Source organism: Bidens hawaiensis, unplaced genomic scaffold (assembly GCF_021521415.1).
Source record: "Bidens hawaiensis isolate Kalapana, Puna unplaced genomic scaffold, B.hawaiensis_p1.1 tig00034613_1, whole genome shotgun sequence".
In the NCBI taxonomy this organism is placed as follows: Eukaryota; Viridiplantae; Streptophyta; class Magnoliopsida; order Asterales; family Asteraceae; genus Bidens; species Bidens hawaiensis.
Window position 1 is genome coordinate 20,472 of NW_027495985.1, and position 26,873 is coordinate 47,344.

The following is a 26,873-nucleotide window of genomic DNA, read 5'->3' on the forward strand; positions in this document are numbered from 1 at the left end:
ACATAGAGTATGCACACAGCCCCGAAAACATAACTAGGAAGTGGGGCTAGAAACTCACCTGAATGCGGTTACGTTCACCGCTAATAGTGATTCCCTTCTTGAGCTGTGCACGGCTAACTGTATAATATGTACATGTGTCAATTAACTATTGCTACTCATATCATATTTCTATCTTTATATAACCCACAACGAACGGGGGTCCAGGGGCAGCGCCCTTGGCAGTGGGGTTCTAGGGGCGGTAGCCCCTAGCGGGGTCCAAGGGGTAGAGCCCCTGGCTGGGGTTAAGCTGCCAGGTCAGCTTGGAAAAATTTTATTTCCATTAACTGTCTTAACACATTTTCCACTAGGATTTTAATTTATTTCCTAATTCGTTAACTCATTTCCCAAAACGATTTAAGTCTGATTCGCTATCCGATTCGTTACCGAACTTAACTTACGCGAACTTAATTGTAAGCGAACTTTTATACAAGCGAAGTTATATACAAGCGAACTTAGCATTAAGTGAAGTTAACTACAAGCGAACATGACCAGTAGCGGGTTATATATTAGCAAACTTAACCAGTGGCGAAGTTGCATATTAGCGAACTTAACTAGTGGAGAAGTTGTATATTAGCGAACTTAACCAGTAAACGAACTTATCCAGCAGCGAACTTGATCAACAGCGAAGTTGATCAGTAGGCGAACTTGCTTGCAAGCGAACTTAAGCTTGCAGGCGAAGTTGTTCAGTTGCAGCTACGGATCATCCCGAAAACCTCTATAATCATCTCAGTTTTATTGTTTAAGTCTTGGTTATGATTTTAACCAACCCGCGATCATTCCTTTGGTCAGTTTTAATAAAGATTCGGCCCGAAACGCACAAAGGTTGGACCTTTAAGCTAAAACGTTCCAAACTAGATCTTAGGGTTTTCTATTAATCGAGCCGCACAGGTTTATAGGTTCATTAGGTTCATTTTATCATCAAGTTTAGAACTTTACGTTTCATTTACACCCGATCTACTCTCGTTCTAAGTTTTAAGGCTAAACGTTTATAAAAACGTAAACTTTAAGGTGAAAGATATACCTTTACGTGCTCGTTTGATCTTGGTTAGCTCGTTTAGGAACTCTATATCTTGTATAAGACTCGAATAACAAAGATCTAATCACAACTAACGTTTACTCGCTCTCGGATCTCGCTCGTCTCTCTCTCTCTCTCTCTCTCTCTAGGCCGTATAGGGTGTAGGATGTGTGTGTTTTTGAGTGTGTAGAGAAATATGGAAGATGGAATGAGGATTAGGGTTTTAGGATGGTTTAAGGGGATATTTATATCCCTTAAAGCCCATGGACCTAAGGCTCATTACCCTTTAATCCACCATAATTAATCCAAGTCCATCATTCTTTATTAAACACTTGCTAATATTATTTAACGCTTGACAACTTAACGAAATCTTCCTTTATTTAATATTATAATATTTCAGGATGTTACACACTTTGGAACCGGAATCGGGTAGGAACCATCTTGAGATATAATATCCAGAACCGGGTTGGGCTTTCGGGTATATAAATAACCAAACCGGGTATTGGGTTCATCAGGTACGACCTGGAACCGGTTCCGGGTCGAGTCCACCGGTTCGGGTCCGGAACCGGTTTTTTATGCACGCCTAGGTTGTCGTATGCTAAAACCTAGGGTAAAAAAAAAGAAAAAAGAAACAAAGAAACCATGTGATAGAAGCCGATTCGAGATGACTAATCTCCCAAGATAATGACCCTTTGAGTGAGTTAGACTCCAAAGAAATAGAGAGAACCAGACATATTTTACTTCATATTTTCTTCCTCTTAGATTAAAGGATAATTTCCATTAAATAGGCATACAAGTGGATGGAAGTAAACTGAAATGAACGTGGGATCATGGATACAAAATGCAAATAATGAAAACTAATCTCCTAGTAAAATGCAGAAACTAAACAAAGAAATTAGAAAATGTAGTTTGCACTTTTAACTGGTCTTCATGGGTGAAGAAACATTGATCCAATCCCATCAACAGGTCTTGGATCTAATGAGTCCACAGGATAGGATACAATGACAACTAACACGATATGAGCACAACTTCCTAAAGTCAGTGACCGGAACGTGCAAAACAGACACCGTGAGCTCGTTACAGGAAGGACAGGAGGGGGGTTCCCGTAAACACCCTCCGGCGTGAGAATAAGTACAGTTCTGATGTAGAGAAAGTACTAAAGTATTGAGAGTGAATACTTGGGAGTCAATATGTACCTCATGCATATTGAGATGGTATTTATAGCCGAAGGAAGTGGGAATGTAATAGGGCCAGCTGTCCTTTTCTAGAAGATGCTCTCGTAATCAACTAGGGCAAGTGTCCTATTATGATAGGTTGAGCTATACGTTGCATGTGTATGGGTATAACAACCTGGACACGCTTTGTTTTATGATAGGACGAGTTAACTCCTGGCCATGTGCACAGTTATAACAACCTGGCCAGATGTCCTTTATATATTGGTTGAGAGATCACGTATTGCCCAAGAAAACATCTTGGTAAATCTTCTAGAAGGCAAGCGGTTATTTACAGCTGTCCTATTAGCATTACCTTCCGGTTATCTTGGCGGGTAGATGTGCTATCACGCGGATGACGTCTGAGGGTGCCTGGATGCTTCCGCGTGTTATATAAGGGTGTTCTTCCCTTACACAGTTATGCGGGTGATCCATATGTCCCGCGGGTGTCTTGTGAGGAGTGTTCCTCTAATCCGCGGGTATCATTTAAGGGTATTTGGGTCTTTTTGGTACCCTACCTTTACAAGTCCCCCCAGTCCAGTGTTTCTTCCACGTGAAGTTTTTATGCGGGTGAAATTTTGGACTTAAGATAAATTTTGGGGGTTTTTGAGTTTTGAAAGTTGGTAGAAATATCTTATGTTGGTAAAATGGATAATCATGAAAAAGGACAAGTTGACTACTTGCAGGCACGTGGGCAGGTGATGGGACGTTTATGCCGGCTGTCACTATACCTGACTGTACACCTTTTTCTCTATTTCGAATTTCCCGTGTGACGTGGAGTCTACTGAATGGGCGATGACTTTCTCTCTCCACTGTTCATATCCCATCGCATTAATTGCGATGGGTATAAATAGTGGAGGTTAACTTCTTTATGAAGTTTATTCACCCTTGATTTCCTTGATTCTTCTTTGTTTTCTCTCAATTCTTCTAGCCGATATTTTGATTCTTGTCAAGATTGCTGGTTGTTTTCCATTTAAAAACGAATCAATTGCTAGTAGTGCAGGATCTTTGGCACCAACCATTGATACTGCAGAGATCAAATGGGATGTCTCTGAATACGAAAAGTTGCTTCGTATTTATGGTATCCCACCGGAATGGGGACCAGAGTTCCCCAGTGCCGGATCTGTCGCAAGCATGCCTCCTGCCGGCAAGATGGCAGTGTATTCTGACTATTTTGTTTACGCGAACCTTCGGTTTCCGATAACCAAATTCCTTATGAAGGTTTTAAGTGCGTATGGGGTCCATTTACCCAATTGCGTCCTCTCGCTCTCATGCAAATTCGACATTTTGAATTTTTGTGTACGGCAAAGGGGATGTTGCCTCGGATTGACCGTTTTCCGGTGTTTAATCGGATGGCCAATCGTGGCAGATGGTTTAAGTGTTACCCTAGAGAGGGCAGGGTTATTGGCATTGTGCTTGAAGGGGGTTCGACAGATTGGCACCATAAATTCTTCTGGATTTCAGAAGACGTTGTTCCAATTGCCATGGTCCGTCGTCCGGCTGGCGGGATGCTTCCGGAAGTCGTTACAGCTTCTCACGAGCCGCAAGAATAGTTCCACACCATGGTTTCGGAACCATCTCCCATGCGGATTCTGCCAGAAGAGGCTCTGGTGTGGGCGGGTATAAGCCGCTTGTGGCCATATCCCGATTTAGAGCCTTTTTTATGGGTATGAACGAACGTAAGTTATTTTTTCCCTTTTCTCTCATTTATTTCATATGTAACGTTTTTTATTAACTTCTTATGTGCTTCTCAGGTGAAGGGCCTATGCTAAATGGCCTTTTTGAAAATAGGGGTTGCACGGGGAAACTTATCCGTGATGCGAAAGAGACGCATGTCCTGGAGAGGACGCGGAATCGATTTCTTTTCGCTACCAAGGTACTAGCCGAACCTGCAACTTCGGAGGCGATCTTCCAGACAGGTGCGTACACCTTAAACCCTCGCCCACTTAACATCCTTACTTTTGATGGGGTAATCATCATTCTCTCCTCAAGTGACGATTCTACCACCTAAGAAGAAGAAAGTTCTGATAGTGCTTCTGAAATATCGTCTATGTCGCATTTGTTGGCAGAATTGGAGCGGAAGAAAAATTTCGAATTCCTTCATGCAAGCGATGTGGGCGCTAGTTCCACGTATACTGAGGAAGGTCTAGCGACCAAGAAACAGTGGACCCATCGCCCGAAGAAGAGGGTCAGCCTTGCTGATCGTATGAAGGGGATGGCTGGTATATAATACTAACAACTTTTTTTGTATTTTTATGTCTGGATCCTTACTTATATGTGGTTTTACCATGTAGATCCGTCGGAGGTCATTGGTGGGAGTACTTTATCAGAAAAATTACCATCTTCTACTCCTGAAGGCAAGAAACTACCGTCTCCCCCTCCAGAGAAAGAAGATAGGCCATCTACTCATGCTGATGTGAATCAAGAAGATCCAATCCTTCAACCAGAAACTGAAGATTCCTTGGATTATCTTTTTGAGACTGGGAGAGCTTCTGGTTCTGAAGGAAAGGATCCGGTTGTGAATGAGGAAGCACCTGAAACACAAGAATCTCCTTTTCACCCTTCTCCGCAATTTTTCTTCTCCTCCTCACCTTTTTATATGGGTGAAGGAGGAGATTTTGAATCTCAATTCACTTCGCAGAACGTCGAAAGGGTGACGACACGTGATGCTCCCCATCAGTCCTCTTCTATCCCTATTCGCCGCCAAGTGTCTAGTTCGGATTATTATGGGGAGGCGAATCCCGGGGAGGCTTATCATCTGTTTACCCCTAATTAGGATATCGCGAATGGGTCCCGCTTTACTGAACCTGACGTTTGTTCAGCGTTTATCAACCACTGCGTGCCGCCTACGGAGCAAATTCACCAGCGTGGACACTCTCGCCATGACCTTCACATGGACTATTCCTCATCTTTGGCCAACACTATGGCTTGTGGACAGGAAATATTACGCGAATGGCGGACAATGTGTGGAAAGTTGGGGGCGATGACTTGAGCTGCTGAGGAAGCTTGAAAAGAAGCCGATGAATACCGTGTAATAGCCAACACAGCTAAATGGAAGTTGAGTGATGCCAAAATTGCTCTCAGGAATGAGAAAGATAGGCATGCGGCTGCTGTAAGGCAATGGGAGGAGGCTTTCAAGAAGTAAAATACTGTCCTTCAAGCTGCTCGAGATGAGACTCAGCGAAAATAGGAGGACCTGGCTAAATCTCTTGAGGCTAATTCGGCCTTAGAAAGCCAAGTGACCCGCCAAGGTACCAAAATTCAAGAGCTTGAAGCGGCGTTGAAGCTGCAGAATGAGAAAACTGAGCTTAAAGATAAGAGTGTTGCTGAAGTGCAGGCTGCATATGACTCTCTTCTGCAAGCACGTGATGATGCGGAAGCCCGTGCAGCTGAGTACTTAACTGATAACGAAAAAATAGCTGACGGGTTCCACGAACTTCAAGAGAGAGCAGAACGGGCGGAGAGGGAGCAACGATGGTTGCTGAGCCAAGGTCTTAACGTGGTATGTTATCCCACTCTTCCGCCGTTAACCGCAATTCTTTGTGATATCAATCATTAACAAATTTGTTTTTCTTAATAGGTCATCAAGCATATCAATGAGGGGCCTGAACTGACGGATAGTCTTGCCTTTTTACATAAGGCTTCCTCCCAATCTGGCCGCTTGACAGGTTTCAATGAAGGGATGATGTATGCTCAAACCAGTCGTTCTTTTGAAGATCATCCACTTCATGGTCTTTACGTTGCTCGGGAGTATGATATGCGAATCAATGAATATGATAATTTATCATTTTCCACGCAAGGCATGCTTCCGGAATTTGCTGCGGCACATAACTGCGTGGACCAGTTGAAAGAGTACCTGGACGGGCGAATCGGAAGATACCCCGCCTACACCTCTAGAAGATCCTCCATACACTCCTCTGGACGATGCTTCTGCTCAAGACCCTTAGGATAATTTAGGATTTGTAATTTCTTCCATATCTTGTAAATATCTTTATTATGAATGGAAACAGAACTTTTGTCTTCTTGTGAATCTTGTATTGTCTTGTCTTTGAAATATTATTCGGTGAGATATTTTTGCTTTATCCAATTTTGAATATTTGCAAGTGACGTGAGAGTAATGACGTAGCGGAAAGAGAAACGTCGCAAGGCAACTGATCGGATGTGGTCTTTTAACAGTATGCTTTTGCTTTTTCGTCTTTCCCGCCTGACGTGTCAAACTTCAGTTGGGCTATATTTTCTCTCTCCACTGGCGTCTAATCAATAGCATTAATTGCGATGTGTATAAATAGACAATATCTTACTTCTATTCATTCTTATCCCCTTCCAATTATTCTTCTTTTTACTTCAATCCTGAGATCTAGAATCGCCCAAGCTGCTTTCTAATATTCAATTGTTTTAAAGAGTTTGCTAATGGCTGGAAACAAGAAGAGTGAGCCTGCTATCCACGAAGTTATCTTTAATTTCAAGAAGAAAGATTACGACGATATTGTTAACATTTATGGATTGGCTCCGGAATGGGAGCCCGAGTATCTGGTGGCTGGATCAGTTGCTACTAACCCGCCAGCCCAAAAGATGGATGTATACGCGGACCACTTCACTACAGGGAACTTTAGGTTTCCTGTAACGAAGTTAGTTCAATCAGTTTTGACAACGTATGGAGTCCACCTATCCCAGGTCATCCTTTTGGGATGTTGAGAATTCGACACTTCGAATTTTGTTGTCAAGACCGCGACCTGGAGCCGTCTGTCGGCATGTTCGTGGTCTTTTACAAGATGACCTACCGCGGAGGGTGGTACAATTGGGCGACAACCGGGAAGGAGGTTATTGGCACCGAGTGGATCCGCAGTGTCCATAAATGGAAGCCAAAATTTTTCTGGATCCGAGAAGATGTCATTCCATTTTCGATGACCTATCGTAAATCGGGCGACGAAATGCCAGTGGTTCCTACCACCACACAAGTGGACCGTCCCTGGTTCACGACGTTAACTAATACACCAACTCCCATGCGCGCGATACACGAGGGAGCAATGGTGAGTACTAGGATGAGCCGTTTGTGGCCATTTCCTGATTTAGAGCCATACTACGAGAAACCAAACAAAAGTAAGTTTGCTACTGTTTTTTGTTTTTAATATTCCTCATTGGCTTTAATTTCCATTAATCCTTATACAGGTGAGGGCTCTATCTTTAGTACGCTTCTGGACCATGAGGAGGGTCTGATGGTACGTCATCCGATTGATCCAAAGGACAGACCTATCCTTGAGCGTACCCACCATAATTTCCTATTCCCCACCGCACTCCGCCCGGAACCCATGGTTTCTGAGGCGATGTATGCTAAAGGTGAGGAATTTGTTCTAAAAGGTGATGGCATTTTAAAACCTCGACCAATTACTGCTACTAGTTCTAGCGAGGTGATTGTACTTCTCTCGTCTAGCGAAGAATCATCACTCTGTTAAGGAGGGTTACCAGTTGATGCTACTAATACCCTACATTCGACTGTAGGTCTGACCCGGAAGCAGGATCAAAAGTCAATGACCGGCAAGGAAGCCGGTAACGAGGATGTCGATGTCATTATCGAAGGCGAACATCCGTCTACTGATGATATCGCCATCGAAGATGAACATCAAGCTGTTGATGCGGGTGCTTTCAAAATAACAGAGAAACGCAAAGTGCAGTCGACTAAGGCCGCCCCATCCAAAAAGCAAAAAAGGACAAATTTGGGCACTCGTCTCCAACAGCATGCATCCAAAGATGCTCCTTCAGGTAATTTCGATGGTTATAATTTTGAGAACCATTGTTAACATGTAAGGTATGTTGTAGATTTCCTGAATTATTGTTTTGTAGATTTCCTGGAGAAATCTTCTGAGCACCCTGCAAGTCTGAGGGGATCTACTCCTCCTCAATCTCCACCACCGTCTCCGCCTAAAATTGTCTAGGATCCGATTTTTATCACGGATACTTCTCCCCTAAAGGAGAAGAAAGACGACAATGGTGAGGACCCCATCGTTACGGCCTCTCTCCCTATGCTTCACCGTTTTAGGGATCACGGAGGATCTAGCGCCTTTGCGTATGGTCCTCAAGCATCTACTTCCCGCCCAGAGGGAGAGGATTCTGTGCATCGCCTGTGTTGGTCTGTACGCCAGGATTCAACATTTGGTGACGCGGACGTATGCTTGGAGTATCTGCAAGAGAGCCTCCCCCCATGCGGAAAAGGAACGTCAACGCACCCGTATTCGCCAGGAGTTATTAAATTCCTATTCTTACTGCCTGGAAAATACTGTCTCTACCACTCAAGAAATTTGCTGAGACTGGTTGGGCATGAACGATGCGTGGGAAGATTTGGAAATCAAGGTGTTCGAGGCAAAGAAGGAAGCCCTAGGGGCCGTGGATGAAGCCAAGGACAGTCGCTTGGCTTCTGAAACTGCAGAACGATAACTGGCGGATGCCAAGGCAGCTCTGGAATAGGAAATAGCTCGTCGATCCATTGCTGAGGAAGCTAAAACTGCTGTCCAACAACAATTGGATGAACGCGACGAGCTAATAAAAATTCTGAAGGCTGAGCCAGCAGCCAAGGATGAACACCTTGCCACGCTTGCTACCAAGAACACGGAGCAATCCTTGGAGTATGCAGAGCACAAGATAGAACTCGTCCGGGCCAAGGCGGATAAAAAATGGTTGCTGGCGAAAGGAGTTCCCCAGGTAATTGTTCCTCCGGATTTTGTTAAAGTACGTAATCAAATGCGAAACACTTGTTCACATCTTATTTTTAACAGGTTATCGCCCACATTCGAGAAGGCGATGATCTTGGGAAGTGTCTTGCCGTTCTTTTGAACGCATCTTCTCAAGCCGGCCGCCAGACGGATTTCCAGGAAGGTTTTAAATTTTCTGAAGAAGGTAGACTTCCGGAGGAATTCATCTTGCACGGCCGGAATACTGCTAAGATTCTTAATTAGAAGACGAAGACTTTTGATAGTTTGAAATTTTCTATTGAAAGTCAAATCGTCGAGTTTGCGGACAGGGAAAACGGAATTGATCAATTAAAAACTCTTCTTGTTGGCGATGATGAAAATAAAGAAGATGCAGAAGATGAAGGCACGAAAGATGAAGATGCAACTTCTTAATTGTATATACATAGATCCATCTACCTTGTGACCATGTAACATCATTTTGTATCCCATTTGGATATTAATAAGAAGTTTATCTTTATCCGGTACACTTTGTCTTATTTTCATAATATAAGTGTTTATAGGATCTTCTTTTTTTACAATAAAGGATCCATTCTTGCTGTTCGATCATATGAATCCCCTTTGATACGTGGACCAGAAAATACTAGAATGTGGGATTAACAAATTCTTCATAAAAGAGGCATAAGTCGAACAAAATTAGAAGAAACGACATTACATGTCCCTCGCTAGTCTATTGGGCGCGCAGGCCCAAAATAAAAAAGTAAAAAACATGTCTTGCTAGATGTAGCATTTCTTTAACTCTGCCACGTTCCAGGTTCTAGGGATCTCAGTCCCGTCCAATTTCTCTAACTTGTAAGCGCCCTTAGACAATACTTGTTTAACCTTGTAAGGGCCTTCCTAAGTTGGGGCCAACTTGCCTGGAGGCTCTTGGCCGGAAGTTTCGTTACCGCGGAAGACAAAGTCTCCCGCATCAAACATGCATTTTTGGACCCGTGAGTCATAATATTTCTACAATTGACGTTTATAAATATGCTCGCGTATCGATGCTAATTCCCTTTTTTCTTCAAGAAGATTGAGGTTCATCCGTAACTCTTTATCATTGTCATCGATTAGTAGAGTTCGTGCGGATGGAACCCCGATTTCAGCCAGGATCATGGCTTCAGTGCCACAGGCTAAACTGAAAGGCGTTTTAGAAATACTTGAATTCTTCTGGGTGCGAAAGGCCCAAAGTACATGGGGAAATTCTTCAACCCAGTAGGTTTGTTTAGTGCCTAACCTTGCTTTAATCCCTTTCTTAATTGTCTGGTTGGTCCGCTCGACCTGACCGTTTGCTTGCGGATGAGCCACATATGTGAAAATCTGAGTAACATGAAGTTCTTTCAACCATTCTTGTAACCTGCTATCCTCAAACTGAGTCCCATTGTCACTCACCAGTTCTAACGGAAGACCAAATCGGCAGATTATGAATTCCCAAAGGAATTTCTTGACACTTGATGCCATAATGGATGCGACTGGTTTGGCTTCCACCCACTTGGTGAAGTAATCAATGGGAACTTGACACGTCCCGAGGCTTCAGGGAAAGGTCCCATGATGTCAATAGCCCACTTTTGGAACGGCCAAACGGAAGTAACTGGAACAAGTTCATTCTTCGGTCGCAAAGTGTTGGGAGCATGACGCTGACAAGAATCGCATTTCTTGATTTCCTGTACAGCGTCTAGGTGCATCCCCGACCAATAATATCCAGCATTCATAAGCTTTGCGATGACCATTCTCGGGCCCGCGTGAAGGCCACAAATGCCTTCATGAACTTCCCTAATCAAGTAGTTCGCATCCTCGGCGTCCACACATCTCAGGGTTGGGCCGAAGAAGGATCGTCTATACAAGACACAATCTTGAATTTGGTAGTTCAAAGCCTTGTGCCTTATCCTTCGAGCCGCGACCTTCTCTACCGGCAGAACTCCCGATGAAAAATAAGACATGATTGGTGTCATCCAGGATTCTACGCCAGTCTGGATTATTAGAACTTGGTTATGCGGGATGAATGGGCGATCCAAGACTTCAATACGAATGTCCTTAGCAAAGTGTTCGAAGTTTGTTGAAGCCAATTTGCTAAGGGCGTCCGCCGACTTGTTCTCGCTTCTCTTGATGAGTACAACTTTGAACGAGGAGAACTGAAGAATCAAGTTCTTCGCTTGCGACAGATATAAAGCCATTACATCGTTTTTTGCTTCATAAGTTCCATTGATTTGTCCTGCGTTCAACATGGAATCCACCCGCGCTTAAAAAGGTTTTACCCCAAGTTTTTTAGCTATCCGTAGGCCTGCCAGAAAAGCTTCATATTCCGCCTCGTTGTTAGTACTTTTGAAGTCTAACTTGATGGCGTAAGTAAACTCACGGCCTTCGGGATTGACTAGCCTGAGGCCTGCGCCAGATCCCTCGCTGCTAGATGCTCCATCCGTGAACAATGACTAGACTTGTCCTTGTCCCAGAGGTACTTGGGGTTGTTGTTCAACTAAACATTCTTTTTCTTTGTGCTGCGGAACCTCTGTGACGAAGTCCGCCAGCACTTGCCATTTGATTGCTGGTCTGGGTTTGTACTCTATCGCGTGCTTACCTAGTTCGATGGCCCATTTTGCCAATTGCCCAGACAATTCTGGTTTGCTTAATACATTCTTGAGTTTGTACCCTGTCAGCACATTGATGGGGTGACCCTGAAAGTACCTGCGGAGTCGCCTGGCAGCATAAACCAACGCCAGAACCAGTTTCTCGAGCGTTGAGTACCTGGTTTCCGGGTTAGTCAACATCCTACTGACATAATAGATTGGTGTTTGGACATTCAGCCTGTCCGTCAGTAGTACGTCCCCAATGGCGATGTCAGTTGCTGACAAATACATTGTTAGGGGTACCCCTGCGTGTGGTGCAGTTAGGGTCGGTAACTCCATTAAGCATTTTTTGACCTCCAGGAATGCTTGTTCAGCTTCCGCGGTCCACTTGAAATGTTCCTTCTTGAGGCAATTTCTCAAACTTGAGACGAACGGGTAAGATTTGGCCGCATGATTTGCTAAGAATCTGTTCAGTGCAACCAATATTCAGTTAAGTGTCTGTACTTCCTTAAGGGACGAAGGAGAAGGCATGCGGGCTACTGCCTGAACTTTATCCGGGTTGGCCTTAAAACCCGCGCCTGTAACAATTACTCCTAGGAATTTTCCCTCTTCCATCTCGAAGGAACACTTGGCTGGATTCAGCTTCATGTTAATACTTCTCAAGGTCTCAAATGTTTCTTCGATGTCTCTAAGCATCTGATCTTCCTTAATGCTTTTGATTGCGAGATCATCCATATAAACTTCCAAGTTCGGACCAATCTGTTTCTTAAATGCTTCGTCTATCAACCATTGATATGTAGCCCCTGCTTTTTTTAAACCAAATGGCATCATCTTATAACAGAATGTGCCCTGGTCTGTGCGAAATGCTGTCTTGTCTTCATCACCCGCCGCCATGCAAATTTGGTGATAGCCTTTGTAGGCATCTAAGAAGCATTTGAATTTGAATGGGGCTACAGCGTCAACTTTGAGGTCAATTTATGGCAATGGATAACAGTCCTTGGGACACGCCTTGTTCAGATCCTTGAAATCTATGCACATCCGCCAAGTCCCATTACTTTTGGGGACAATGACTGGATTGGCGACCAAAGTCTGGTATTGGATTGGGCAGATAATTCGAGCATGTAATAGGTCCTGAACTTGTTCATTCATTTCTTTCGTTTGTTCCGGCCCCATCTTACGCTTCTTTTGCACTATTGGAGTAAACGCTGGGTTTACTCGCAACTTGTAACATCCGGCCCCTCGCACCACCAATATTGTTCGCTCTGCCCACGAAGAGCTCACGGATTTGTTTTTGGTTGCCCAGATGGAGACTTCCAGGAGGTCACCCATCCTAGTACTACTTCCACCTAAGCACGTTTAACCGTGGAGTTTTCATGTGCTCCACAGCCAACTAAGCCCAAAACGCATTGGTGATTGAAGAGGCATGACATTTACTTATGAACCAATGATCTCTCTTGTCCACGGCCGATGTGGGATTTGCCTAAGAGTGGGGCGATGTTGTGTTTGCCAAGGGTGTTACAAACAACCCCCCTTTGGACTCATCGTCCTCGATGAGGCATGTCCCATCATCCCGAACGGCACAAGAGTGGCTCTGATACCACCTGTAACATCCGGCCCCTCGCACCACCAATATTGTCCGCTCTGCCCACGAAGAGCTCACGGATTTGTTTTTGGTTACCTAGATGGAGACTTCCAGGAGGTCACCCATCCTAGTACTACTTCCACCTAATCACGCTTAACCGTGGAGTTTTCATGTGCTCCACAGCCAACTAAGCCCAAAACGCGTTGGTGATTGAAGAGGCAGGACATTTACTTATGAACCAAGGATCTCTCTTGTCCACGGCCGATGTGGGATTTGCCTAAGAGTTGGACGATGTTGTGTTTGCCAAGGGTGTTACACAACTTGTGTTCAATAATCTTTTGCGGGACCCCGGTCATGTCCGCGGGCTGCCACGCAAAGACGTCAACGTTTTTTGTCAGCAACTACTTCAAAAATGTCCTCACTATCTCAGAGATAGCGAGTCCAATTGTTACAGTTTGATTGGTGAACTTTTTGTTTAGCACCCATTTCTCGGGTTCAGTCCACCGAGTTTGCTTTGGAACCTTGCTGGGCTTAGAACTTTCTGTCGCGAAGCAATGGCGATTAACATGAATAATAGCCACACCAGTGCAATTCGGAACTCCGACTGCACCATGTGTTGTAGAAGGATGGGCATTGAAGTCCTTGATCGCTTCCGGACCTAAGATAATGTCATGCTTGGATGTTGCTGGTAAAACCAAAAACTCAACCTCTTCGGTTCTTGAATGGATTCCGTCGCTGAGAGTGACCGGAAAGGATATCACCCCTCGCGGGTGCATTATCTCGCCTCCAAATCCAGATACAGGAGCATGAATGGGTTTCAACCTCTCCTTATCTTCTTCATCTAGTTGCTCAAAGCACTGCTCGTACATTATATCCTACGTGCTACCAGTGTCGAAGAAAACATACTGTGAGCAATAATGGCCAAAAAGAGCGGTGATAATCAAAGGATTCTTGTTGCAAGGACCTCCTTTGATTCGTGGAAAAATCACAGGCTCATTTTTCCACTCTTCATCCAGGAATTCTCTTCTCTTCCCGCCAACCTTGTGTCCACTTTGAATCATATGGACGTTGAGATCTTTTACTTGCTTTTTGGGCGGGCCCTGGTTATCTCGCGCGGGAGCCTTACTAGTCCCGGGTCTTGCACCCTTGACTAAATGTCCAAGTTTTTCTGATTTCACAGTCGCCTCAATTTCATTCTTTAGAGCTACACACTCGTTCGTGTTATGATCAATGTCGTCATGAAACGAACAGTGCTTGTTGGCATCATGGAATGATCTCCTTGTGAGTGGCTGTGGTTTCCTGAAATTCATGTTCTCTGTGGTGAGAATTTCGGTAAGATTTTTCGAGAGTGGAGTCCAATTGTTTAAACCTCGAGTTTAGGAGTCTGCTTTGTTTCTATTGCCAATCAGTGATCTGGCATCAAATGATTTAGACGCTTCCGCGGACGGCTGGAGTCTAGACCAAATAGTTCCTTTTGCCTGCTTGTTCGGACGCGGAGTCTGGAATTCAAATTTTAAGTTCTGTTTCTGATTACTGGTTGCCAAATTCTTATGGGTTCTTGCGAACAGTTTTTCCGCAGTCATAATATCATTCCAAGACGTGGGCATACCATCTCTTCCAGTTAACGTCCAAATCAATTTGTCACTCTTCACATTTTTGCAGAATGCTCCTCGCAACATGTCTTCACTTACTCCGCCGATATTAAGACTTTCGTTGTTAAACCGGTAATGAAGTCCTCAATAGACTAATATTTCGGACGGATCTCGAGTGTGCTTTTTCCGCTGACTAAAGTGCTGGGAAAATTTGGCTATAAAGTCGTCCCAGTTCTGGATTTTCCCGTCCGGAAGCTTCTCCAACCATTCTCGCGTTGCACCAGTGAAAGTTAAAGCGAACATATGGCACCAGTATGGGAGAGTCCAGCCACTGACTCCCCCCCCCCCCACTGTAACAAAATTTAGTAAATGATCACTGGGATCAGTCATCCCATCATATTTCCCTACAAATGCCGGGATTTTCGCGTTGACTGGGAATGGTGCAGTCGCGATACGTGCGATGAACTTTGATTTCTCGGCAAAGCGACCGGGCGTTATGGCCTGGAAAATCCTCCTCAGCATCACTGTGATAAACCGCTTGACGAACTACCGCCTGCGGGCGGCTAGTTTCTTCCTGCAAATGAAGGCGGCTATCACCACTGTAATAACTGATATCACCCGGACGGTATGACGGGTCGTAACTGTCATACTCGTCAAGGTAAGATGGTACACACATGACCATACGAGGATGGTCATGCTGTCTCCAAACGTCCCTAGGATCTCTCTCTGTTTGAACGCTATAACGGATCTGACTCCTCCTTGCTGTTGGAGGAGGGGAGCGATACTTCCTAGGAGATTCCTCTTAATTTAGAGTACGAGCTTGGAGTCGCTCTTCGCGTACCCGTCGCTCATACTCTGCTACAACATTTTCTTGTTGGATACGAAACCACTCGTCCGGAGACAAGGGTCCCATAGCTTTGGAACTACGATGATAAGTCCCCGCCGGTTCAGATTCGTCCGAATCGTTTTCCAGGCCTAATTCTGAGTGAGTCCGGCGAGTTTTTTTCGTAATTCGCCCGGGAGTGCCGGATCTGGATCCTCCTGGCGCTGTGACATGCCCCAGGTCCGTCGAAGTAGGACCTGCTGGAGTTGTGGTATGTCCTAGGTCACATGGAATGGAACTTCCAGGTGCCGTGATACGTGCAAATACACTTGAAGCAAAGCCAACAGGTGCTTCAGTATCAGTGATTCGTGAAATAGGTACAAGAGTCCCCGTCGGCCCCTCAGGAAGTTTACTCATATCGTACGAACCAAAAAACCAACGAAAATTCTTGCAGTTCTAACACCAAAACGGATGGCGCCAATGAAGAAACACTGATCCAATCCCCTCAATGGGTCTTGGATCTAATGAATCCACAAGGTAGGATACAATGACACCTAACACGATATGAGCACAACTTCCCAAAGTCCAGTGACCAGAACCTGCAAAACAGACACCATGAGCTCGTTATGGGAAGGACAAGATGGGGGGGGTGTCTTCCCGTAACTACCCTCCGGCGTGAGAATAAGTACAGTTCTGATGTACAGAAAGTACTAAAGTATTGAGAGTGAATACTTGGGAGTCAATATGTACCTCATGCAGATTGAGAGGGTATTTATAGCCGAATGAGGTGGGAATGTAATAGGACCAGCTGTCCCTTTCAAGAAGATGCTCTCGTAACCACCTGGGGCACGTGTCCCCTTCTGATAGGTTGAGCTATACGTTGCATGTGCATGGGTATAACAACCTGGACATGCGTCGTTTTATGATAGGACGAGTTAACTCCTGGCCATGTGCATAGTTATAACAACCTGGCCAGGTGCCCTTTACTCCTTTATATATTGGTTGAGAGATCAGGTATTGCCCAAGAAAACATCTTGGTAAATCTTCTAGAAGGCAAGCGGTTATTTACAGCTGTCCTGTTAGCTTTGCCTTTCGGTCATCTTGGCGGGTAGATGTGCTATTACGCGGATGACGTCTGAGGGTGCCTGGATGCTTCCGCGTGTGATATAAGGGTGTTCTTCCCTTACACAGTTATGCGGGTGATCCATATGTCCCGCGGGTGTCTTGTGAGGAGTGTTCGTCTGACCCGCGGGTATCATTTAAGGATATTTGAGTCTTTTTGTTACCATACATCCACAATGGGTCGGTTCAAGTAGTTTGGATCATATCACCATGCTACTCGATACGATGATTACATACACAAAGAAACCGGTTATACCTTCTACATCCCAACAGAGTGTGAAGCCATGGGTCCTTGAGGCTTGCTTAAACCTAAACGAACATAGTATATAAACACAAAGACTGGCTATCACTACAAGAAAAGAGGCTTGTCTCGACAGGAGCTATATTGACGACACGGTGTCGTTGAGTGGAGATAGTCTACGGCTTCTTATCCTTTTTTAAAAAATAAATACATAATGAAAATGGTTATTTTTTTTTGAACGACCAACCAAAATTTTATTATAAACAAACGTTACAAGCAAGACACTAGCAACAACCAATACACGAAAAAACAACCCCAAATGTGAAAAACCTCAACCAACCCAAACACAAATAAAACAAAAGCGACTCAAACACTCTTACTATATGAAATTAAAGCCACGCCATTTCTCCCACGTGAGTCTCGTATTCTTTCCCCGGTTCTTTACCCACATAAAACTAATCTCACCAACCACATTATTAAGGTTAATCGATTTACCCTAAAAAACTTATGCGAACGCCAAATGCACCAAATTGTCGTCATGCACACCGCATTAAAAGCTTTTACTTTTGTTTTTGGAAAATGGAGGAACCTATGCAAACCCAATAAGTCTTTGACCGAAAAAACGAAAATAGAAGGAACCTTACACCACGAAGATATTATACTCCATAATGTTTGAGCGAACACACACGAAATCATCAAGTGCTCCGCCGACTCCAACTCGTCTTCACAAATCAGGCACACCACCGTTCTCACCGAAATGCCTCTTTTAACAAGCTCGAGCAAAACCGTTATCCTACCCATTTCCGCTCTCCACGCGTGAATATCGACCTTTTTTGGCACCCAATTATTCCATTCCATCACATAATTTCCATTAGGTGGTTTAATATCATCAAGCCCTTTTTCTAGATCCCTCACCAAGAAACCATCACCATCACCATCACCAAAACCCCAGACCAAATGGTCAGATCCCCACCCAACATCACCTGTTGACAATATTGCAACAAAAGTCTTAGCTCACCTACTTCGTTAACCCCAACAGGTTGTCTGCACCATCCCCATCTACCACAAATTGCCCCCTCATACATCAGAAGCCTATCAGACACCAGACAACCTTTTATAGTCTCAAGTGCAAATAATAACAGGAATTTATCAAAGAATGAAAATGGTCATAATAGCCTCTTAAATTACCTAAAATCCCATAAAACTAAACATCAAAAAATGGAAATGGTTTGGCGAGTAAGAACAAGGGCAAACCTTGTTGGGCTGGTCGTATAACGGCCCCTGGGACCGGGCTGAATAGTGGGCCAGGACTAACTTGGGCCCAGTGGGTGTGTGCATGCCCACTAGTTCATTCCGATTTGCTAACCAATCAGATAATGATTTAATTGCAACAATAATAATCTAAATACATGAATATATAATAACTTAATTTAAAAGGTTGTACACAATAAAATTAAAGTTGGAAGACTTCCAACTTGTTTACAAGGTGGGGCCGTTTAACTCGTCCCTCTTTTTATCTAAACTCTACGATTTGACCCGTTTAAGATAACATACGACCCAAATAGACTGAATGTAACAATATAGATAACATATAGTCATAGACATGAAGATCTTAAATAACTCATAGAGATGAAGATCTTAAATGATTCAGGTCCACGAATCCAGCAAGCACTGCTCGGTTTCGTTCTTTAACCTTTGTCTGATACAAAACTCTGCAAAATTCAATTTAATAAAACGAACAAGTAAACGCAGGAATTTTAACCCATTTACCTAAAAATCTGGATTTGGATTATAATCTATTTCTAACAAGTCAATAGATTCAAATTAAAAATGATTAGAAGAAATCGGTATAAAACATTAATAATTTCTAAACTTCAAAAAGTATGAACAAAACAGCGTTGGTGGATCAACCCGGCCCGACACATATTTTCTATCATGTCTCCCATTTTGAACAATTGTGCCAGTAGGCAAAATGTGATATGAACATGAAGTATAATTAGCTAAATAAATGAAGTACAGTACAGTTGTCAAAACTTGTTCACGAGCCGAGCCAAGGAAAGTTCGGGCTCGATCTCGAACTTAAACGAGCCGCTCAGCTCGGCTCATTTATTTTAGCAATCTAAAAAGTCGAACTTGATCCCCGCTTGTAAAAAGCTCAAGCCAACTCGTGGCTAGTGGCTAGTCTAGCCGGCTTGGTAATTTTTGAAAATTTCTTTTACGCATATTAATATAATATATAAAGACCAAAAAAAATTCTAACGCACAATACAAAATTTATAACATTAAATGTACTATTTTTGTTTCGTTTTCAATTTAATTAAAGATCGAGAGACAGATTCAAAATACTATATATAATATTTTTGTTTTCTTTCAATTATTTTAAATTATTATTATTATACATATTTTAAAATTTTGGGGCTTAGTTTAAGTGAGCCAGTTATCGAGCGAGCCACGAGCCAACCCTGACACAGGCTAGGCTCGTTCTATGAACCGAGCCAGTTCGGCTCGGCTCATTCACAAACGAGCTTTCAAGCTGAGCTTTTTTCCGACAGAACCACGAACTTTTTTGAGAACCCTAGTTTTGACCCGTTAATAGATTGAAAGATTATAAAATAATACCTGGAGCCTTCAAGCCACATCTCAGTGATTAATGTTTCACCCGGGTAAACATGCAACAGAAACCGACCCGAAATGGCTTTCACAAGGTTTGCATTACCATTGCAGATAGTTCTGATGATAGCCCGCACAGCAAACCCTAGGGTGCACAGCCCATGAAGTATTGGACGTGAAAACCTTCACAGTAATAGTAGTAGTTGGTTTAAAACGTTATATATTAGTTGTCTCCGTAAAACCAGAAAATAGTACTAAAAACTGATGAATCAATAAAAAAAATCAGCTAAAAGAAACAGGTCAAAGTTCGGTTTTGACTTGACCGGTAACCCAAGCCGCCTTTTGTTCCACCTCTAAAATATATAAATATATCAGAATATGAAACACGTTAGCAGCCAACAAGCATACCCTGCCACCTCAGCAATCTTAGGATCTGAATGCAAAGGGTTGTAATCACCCGAGAGCCTGTAAAGCAGTGCCTGCAAGGGTATCATGAGGATTTAGCATCAACTTAAATAGTTAAAATTACCTGAGCACTAAATGATGAAAATACCATTATCATTTAAAAACAATATGTTAAGTCAAATATCGGCTTTGCAAACCTGTGCTGGTTGGGTACATTCCTCATGCACTACAAAGGGTCGAGTTTTTGGAATTTTTGAAGATGTTTGGTTCTTTGGGTACTTGGAGAAAGAATATGGTTCAGATGATTTTGAAAAGCCACCAGCACCCCTCAAATAAACCGTTGTTCTGCTTTCAAAGAAAAAAAAAGATTAAATGAATAAATAAGCATTTGTCAAACTGATTACTGATGACAAGTATACACGATTAATTCCTTATCAAAACCCTTAACAGTTTCTTTTCTTTACAGTAATGAGTTCTGAAAATAGTTATTGTGTTAAATATCGTTAGAATCTGTCAATAAGTTAACTTCTATGACTGTAAACGAACCGAACGTCCAGTGAACCGTTTGGCGGGAAGTTCGTTTATGTTCGTTTATTTAATAAACAAACGAACATGAACACATGCTAATTTGTTCATTTATGTCCGTGACCATTCATTTAATTATATTCATTTATGTTCGTTTGTTTACGTTCATTTATGTTCGATCATTTACGTTTGTTGATGGATTCATCTAAATTATTAGGACCAAGGCATTGTTCTTCACATTAATTAAGCTCATTTTAGCTTAGTAATGTTAGTATGTTTACGAATGAAAATAAACAAGTGCAAACATCTTCATTTTCTTAACAAACGAACAAGAACTAGAAAATTGTGTTTGTTTGCGATAATTTGTTTGCTTAAAGTTAAACGAACATACCCAAACATGCACCGCTCGTTTGGTTCATTTACAAGCCTACTAATATCTTTTAATAAAACAACTAAGTTTTTGTACATTTTGAATACACTTTAGGCGACTTTTGACCAATTTCACCCGTTTTCATTTATGATAAGTTTTCTACATTTACTCGTTTGATAAAAAAAATAAATAAAAAACAAAACAACCCATTTCATAAATGGGTCGAAAACGCCACCTCTATGGTCATCATTTAACGTATTCTAACCTGTTCATGCATAATCGTTTGCCAGTCTCTTTTTCATAACTCACAACTTCAATATCAAGAATGGTAGCTTTACCTATAAAAAACAAATCCCCTGAATTCTTGCTTATCAAGTTATAGCTTTATTTATGGCATTAGAAGTTAAAAACCGTTTTAAATTCTTGAAACTCTTAACTACGTCTATCAAGGGTTATATATTATTCGGGTAATCAACATTGTTCGCCTCATAAAAAATGTTAAAATTTCGCTTCAATATATAACTTTGACAGCGCGTAATTGGTTTCTCGGCACCATATTAACAAAGTCAACATGGTAAAAGGTACCAACTCATCATCTGCCATGTCATCATTTGACGCCTTTATTAAAACTTTAAAATTTCGAGGAACAAATTTTCAGATTCTAATAAGCGAGACCAAACCTTTATCATGCAATCCAACAATGCTTGACTTGTTCTGCAACTGAAAGTGTAAGAACAATAAACGAAATCAACCACAAAAAGAAAACACAACTGCAATAAATTAACTATTACTTACTACTGAAGGGTCAAAGTAAGAAATTTTAATAATATAGAATCTTATAGATAGAACGGGAACATGCCATGCATAGGCCTGTAAACGAACCGAGGGTTCAGTGAACAGTTTGTGAACTGTCCAGCAGGAATTCATTTATGTTTCTTTAACTTATAAGCGAACGAACATGAACACATTGCTTATTCGTTTAGTTATGTTCTTGAATGTTTGTTTATTTAATTTGTTTATGTTTGTTCATTTACATTCATTTATGTTCGTTCGTTAACGTTAACATAAGCATTTAACATTTTTTGGCCCATTACAACTTAGTTTAGTTGTAGTAACTTTTTAGGCCCAACACATTGTTCTTCACGTTACTTTTAACTGGTTTTAGCTAAGTTATGCTCATTCATTTATGTTCAATTATGCTCGTTCGTTTACGGTCGTGAACTGTTCATTTACATCGTTAACGAATGAAGTCATGACCATAAACTAATACAATTATTCAAACATATCATTTTCTTGATGAGTGAACATTACAAATATGTTCATTTTCATCATAAACAAACATGCAACTTCCCACCTAAACTAGTAATAATTTGTCCATTCCTATCGGAAATCAATAGCCTTATTTTGAAACACACAAGAAAAATAAAAGGTAACACTTAGCATGAAGAAATTGTGAAACAGATTCTTACCACACAATTAGAAGGTAACGGCTTGTAGATCTCAATATATTGCTGTCCATGTAAAAGAAGTCGCGGATCAAACCTGAGTCATTTAATAATATAATTTGAAAACTTACTAAGAAAAAGTCTATCAATTAAGAGCAGCTGAGCAGATATAAAAATTTTGAAATAAGTTATATACTAACAATATACTTCAATCGCTTACGTGAATCCCGGCAACGCGCTTAGTTGTGAAGTAAGTCCAATAGAAAATAATGCAGCAAATGTTGGAAATACCTACAAAGGATGACGCGAAACAAAATAATTTAATCAATATATCTTTTATATTGAAATGGTTGTAAACTTACCGATAAAACCGAACCAAATCGGTTAGCCGATGGGGTCGTTTTGACTTTTTTTCGAAAACAAAACTAGCGTCAGTTATGGTTACTCTTATTTCCATAACTGAGAAAACTAAACCAACCCATGATTTAGTAAACCACGGTTAATCGACCTGACCCACTACCTTAAACGATAAACCTTAAATTATTCAAGCTCTAATGTGTAGTGGTTATATAATTTCAAGCCCAAACTTACAGGCCCAATTACATTGTTTTGGGCTATTTTGGTCAGACTCAAACATTTCAAAACCAATTCTAGTTCATGGTTAACCAACCCATAAGGCCATAACCGAAACAGATCAACTTGTAAAACTGATTAACCATAACCGGTCGGTTATCATTCTCCCGTTAACCAATAATTCAATTATGGTTACAATTTGGGACAAAACTGACCCAAACAAACTCATACACACCCCTAGCAATTGTAATCATATTTGACGCTGTTTATTTAGAAAATAAGACTTATCTAAATTGTAGCAACTTGATGGGCTGCTATAAGTATAGGTTTTACAGTCATAGTAATATTATTGGAAGATTCAAAATAAGATGTATTAAACATGTAGAACCTTGATGGATTGTTGACCATCTTCATGGTACACATATTTGAGCTCCTTATCATCCAATGCATCTTTAGCACATGCTCCAATTCCAAGGGCGTATAAAGCAACATCTCTGTTTCAGATACAGTTAAGAAATTGGTGTGTTAAACCAGTTGAAAGTGTTCAAACAAAACAAATATGACAAAATGTTTCTAAAATCAAATCTTACCTTTCAGTATAGGTATGTGACACCTGCAACAATATAAAATGAAATCAAATTAAACCAATCATAGTTTTCAACCTATACTTACCTACAAGAGTGACAACAAAAAAAAGAGAGAGAGGATATGTGTGTGTGTGTGTGTATACAAAAGTGATAGTTGGCATATCTACAAATTTCTATTCAAAACATGATTTCCAATGTATTTGTAGAATACAAACATAGATTATGACAGCCAAGTACCAGGAATAAAGAAGATATGTCTACTAGACTACCAATTATGAGTCAGAAATATATGCAAATTACATATACAAGCCACAGACATATACTCTTTGATCTACTGATCCTGTTACTAATTCCCTTAATTTAGTTTATTTGCATAATTGCATATACCTCTGCTACTTGAAGTTATGAGCACTTCAATGGCATTGAGAGTTTTGGCAAATTCTAAATGTTGAACTAATATAAAAATAGATTAAATAAGTGTAAAATAAGTAATTTCTTCTATCATTTGATAACTAGTTTTGTACCTTTATTGAAACTGGTTATTTGACTTTTTAAAATTAGATAATCATGAAAAGAAATTAGTTACCAGTGGATCAAAACTGAAGTGGCAATGATCATATAACCACTTCTAAAACCCACAGTCAAACACCTAGGCCTGTAAACAAACACGAACAAGGACATGTTCATGTCCGTTCATTTAATTATAAGTTTATAACCAAACAGGAACATATAATTGAACAAATAGTTTTGTTCATGTTCGCTCTTTAAGAAAATGGGTTGTTTGTGTTGGTTCAGGTTTGTTCGTTTAAAACCTAAACGAACAGTTTACGAGCGTAAACGAACTTAAAAAAAGAAACTTAATAGGAACATAACTGAACAAACATACACAAAAACAACTAAACATAATTGACCAAACATAAACGAACACAAAGGAACAAGTCTGAAAATTAACTAAGTAAATACATATACACATATAATTTAAACAAGCCGCTTTAATGTTTATATTTATAAAAATATAACTATTGATGTATTTATTAGAATTTTAACTAACATAAACGGACTTTCATGAACATAAATGAACAAACAAATGTTCATTCGTTTAGCTAAATGAACAAAAAAATGTTCATGTTCGTTCGTTTATTTTACAAACAAACTTCCCGCCGAACAGTTCATGAACGTTCGGTTCGTTTACAGGCGAAACACCCCTGATTTGACATGACTATGGTCTATAATCCTACACTACATGATGAATACATCCAAAATTGAAAACTAACATCTACATTTTAGGATGAATTGAAGATCATGATATGAAATCATTCGAATTAATTTCCTAAAATTCAAATAGCAACCTTTTCTATATAATTCAGTTCACATCTCTAACCTAGATATGTATCACTAACAATAGATCCAACGAATTTCAAAACAAAACACAAATTTGACGATGATTACAACAGCTAGGGGTGCAACCGAGCCCGAGTCTCAAATAAAGGTCGCTTAGTTATTGAGCCTGAGCTCGAGCCTTGTATGGGAAGCTCTTTAGGCTCGTCGAGCCTTAACGAGCCTTGCCTACTTTTAAGTTTACGTCTTTTGGGTTTCTATGTATTAATTTCACACAGCACAGGCAATCAATAACGAGTTCTTAATAGTAGTCATCCAATCGATAACTAGTTTCCTATGTTTTAACACATGTATAACATATAAACATAGACACAAACATGATTATCTCCTACTTTCAACACATTTAGCAGTTTAGTTAGATGCTAGAACCCAAGCCATTGTAGTCTCTGGTTCTCCAAGTTTATCAACATATGTAACTTCTTGTAAAATTATCTCTCTTTTGTCCCAACAAAGGTTGCAAAAGTCGTTAGGCAGGGGCTGACTGGAGAGTTGGGAGTACTTGGACATGGTAAATATAAAGAAAATTAACTTTTTGAATATTGTATATATAGGGGGTGTTTGGGATTCCTTATTTTACCTCATTATAACTTATTTAAGGCATAAGTTATAAGTTACAAAGGGGGTGTTTGGGATTCCTTATTTTTACCTCCTTATAACTTATTAGGATAAGTCATAAGTTACAAATATGTAACTTATCCATGTATACTCTCACATAATAAGGAAACCCAAACACTTTTTTTTAACTTATCATACGTTATAAGTTAAAAGGAGGTAAAAATAAGGAATCCCAAACACCCCCAAAGTTGTAACTTATACACTTAGAAAACCTAACTTTCCCAAACACCTTATAACTTCTTATAACCCATAAGTTAAAAGCTATAAGGAGCTAAAATAAGGAATCCCAAACACCACCATAATATATCATAAGTTTTACTAATATTTATAATAAAATACATGAATATCAATATAAATAAAAAAAATACATTTTAAATAATAATCGTTAACTTAAAAGTGATATTCATTTTTTAATATTATAGACATAGGAATTATGTAATACTTTTTAAAGTCAAAATTAGCCCAAGTTAACCCGACTAGATTTGATTCTCGCTAATGTTGAGTGTTGACCACCTTTGATGAATTCCGGGTAACTAGGCGGAGTTAGAGAGCACCATACGTTGTAGCGATAACTCGGCCTTGGAAACCTACTTTTACAATCACTCCCAACTAGATACTAACTAACTACTTGGAAAAATGATAAACATGGGAGAACCCCCCCGCAAGGGTCGGTTATGAAAATTTTATAAGTATTGAGTCCGTCGCCCCTTGCGTTTTCGTCCAAACTGATTATAAACTAATAGCATGATAGTTAGTCTAGATTTGTTACTAACTAACTAATTACTCGATCTTTACCTTGTTTAAGGTACCACACGAACTCGAGCCAAGCTTAGCATAGTTTTTAGTTTTATTTTACAAAACAATTAAAAAGGCGTATATAAATGGAGCTTAAAAAACAAGTCCCTAGGCAAGCTCGACGTTTACAAAAAGAGTCGAGCTCAAACGATCTGAAGAAAAACATATTACAGATTACATATACAGTAAGTAAGACCTCTGGAAATTGGTGATTGATTACAAGCTCTGGATTCATGATTGATCGGAGAAACAAACTGCAATCGGAAGTGAAACGGACTGATTACATATAACAATAATAATATTAATAGAAAATATTATTGTTAATGTTTTTAAGAGTAACTAACCGGAATTAGGTATCGGTTTGTTTGTTTGTTTTTAAAAAGTGAAAGAAGATTTTAAGTTACGTGGGGGTTGGGTACGTATATACGGTAGGTACGAAGAGATATAGATATAGATATAGATAAATGAGTCGGGACTTTTTCTTTTTCTTTTTCTTTTTTTGCCGTTGAAGGGGACTACACCCAGATGCGTTAGATCAAATGTGATTACACGATATTACTTAACCAGCCCCTAGTTTTACAAATACTTCAAATCAAATAGTCATTTCAACAACGGTTAGACCTACCTTTTATAGCATTC

At 40.7% G+C, this 26,873-nt stretch overlaps 1 protein-coding gene across 3 annotated transcripts; it reads right to left on the minus strand.

Moving 5' to 3' along the window:
• Nucleotides 1-18,090: 18,090 nt before the first annotated feature.
• Nucleotides 18,091-26,651, minus strand: LOC143586343 (enoyl-CoA hydratase 2, peroxisomal-like). 3 transcript variants are annotated; one of them, XM_077067910.1, is made up of 12 exons: nucleotides 26,579-26,651; nucleotides 26,431-26,488; nucleotides 23,430-23,452; nucleotides 23,228-23,333; nucleotides 22,487-22,557; nucleotides 22,291-22,363; nucleotides 21,502-21,541; nucleotides 21,087-21,159; nucleotides 20,124-20,271; nucleotides 19,930-20,000; nucleotides 19,531-19,704; nucleotides 18,095-18,623 (listed from the first exon to the last, which is right to left on the minus strand). In XM_077067910.1, the coding sequence occupies exons 2-12, from the start codon at nucleotides 26,467-26,469 to the stop codon at nucleotides 18,533-18,535; spliced, it is 909 nt and encodes a 302-aa protein (XP_076924025.1). In that variant the 5' UTR covers nucleotides 26,470-26,488; nucleotides 26,579-26,651; the 3' UTR covers nucleotides 18,095-18,532. The 3 variants fall into 3 exon arrangements, with proteins under 3 accessions (XP_076924026.1, XP_076924025.1, XP_076924023.1); XM_077067908.1 differs by lacking the exon at nucleotides 26,579-26,651 and having other exon boundaries at nucleotides 26,431-26,539; XM_077067911.1 differs by lacking the exons at nucleotides 23,430-23,452; nucleotides 26,579-26,651 and having other exon boundaries at nucleotides 18,091-18,623; nucleotides 23,228-23,331; nucleotides 26,406-26,489.
• Nucleotides 26,652-26,873: the final 222 nt, after the last annotated feature.

Bases quoted from the DNA above. Each gene is read 5' to 3' on its own strand.
- LOC143586343 (XM_077067911.1), bottom strand. From the start codon at position 26,469: ATGAATCCAGAGCTTGTAATCAATCACCAATTTCCAGAGGTCTTACTT. The intron at 23,332-26,405 runs GTAATATGTTTT...TCTGAAACAGAG, and splicing joins ACTTACTGTATATGTAATCT to ATGTTGCTTTATACGCCCTT. The intron at 18,624-19,530 runs GTATTATTTTAT...TGAATTTTGCAG, and splicing joins ATGTGGCTTGAAGGCTCCAG to AGTTTTGTATCAGACAAAGG.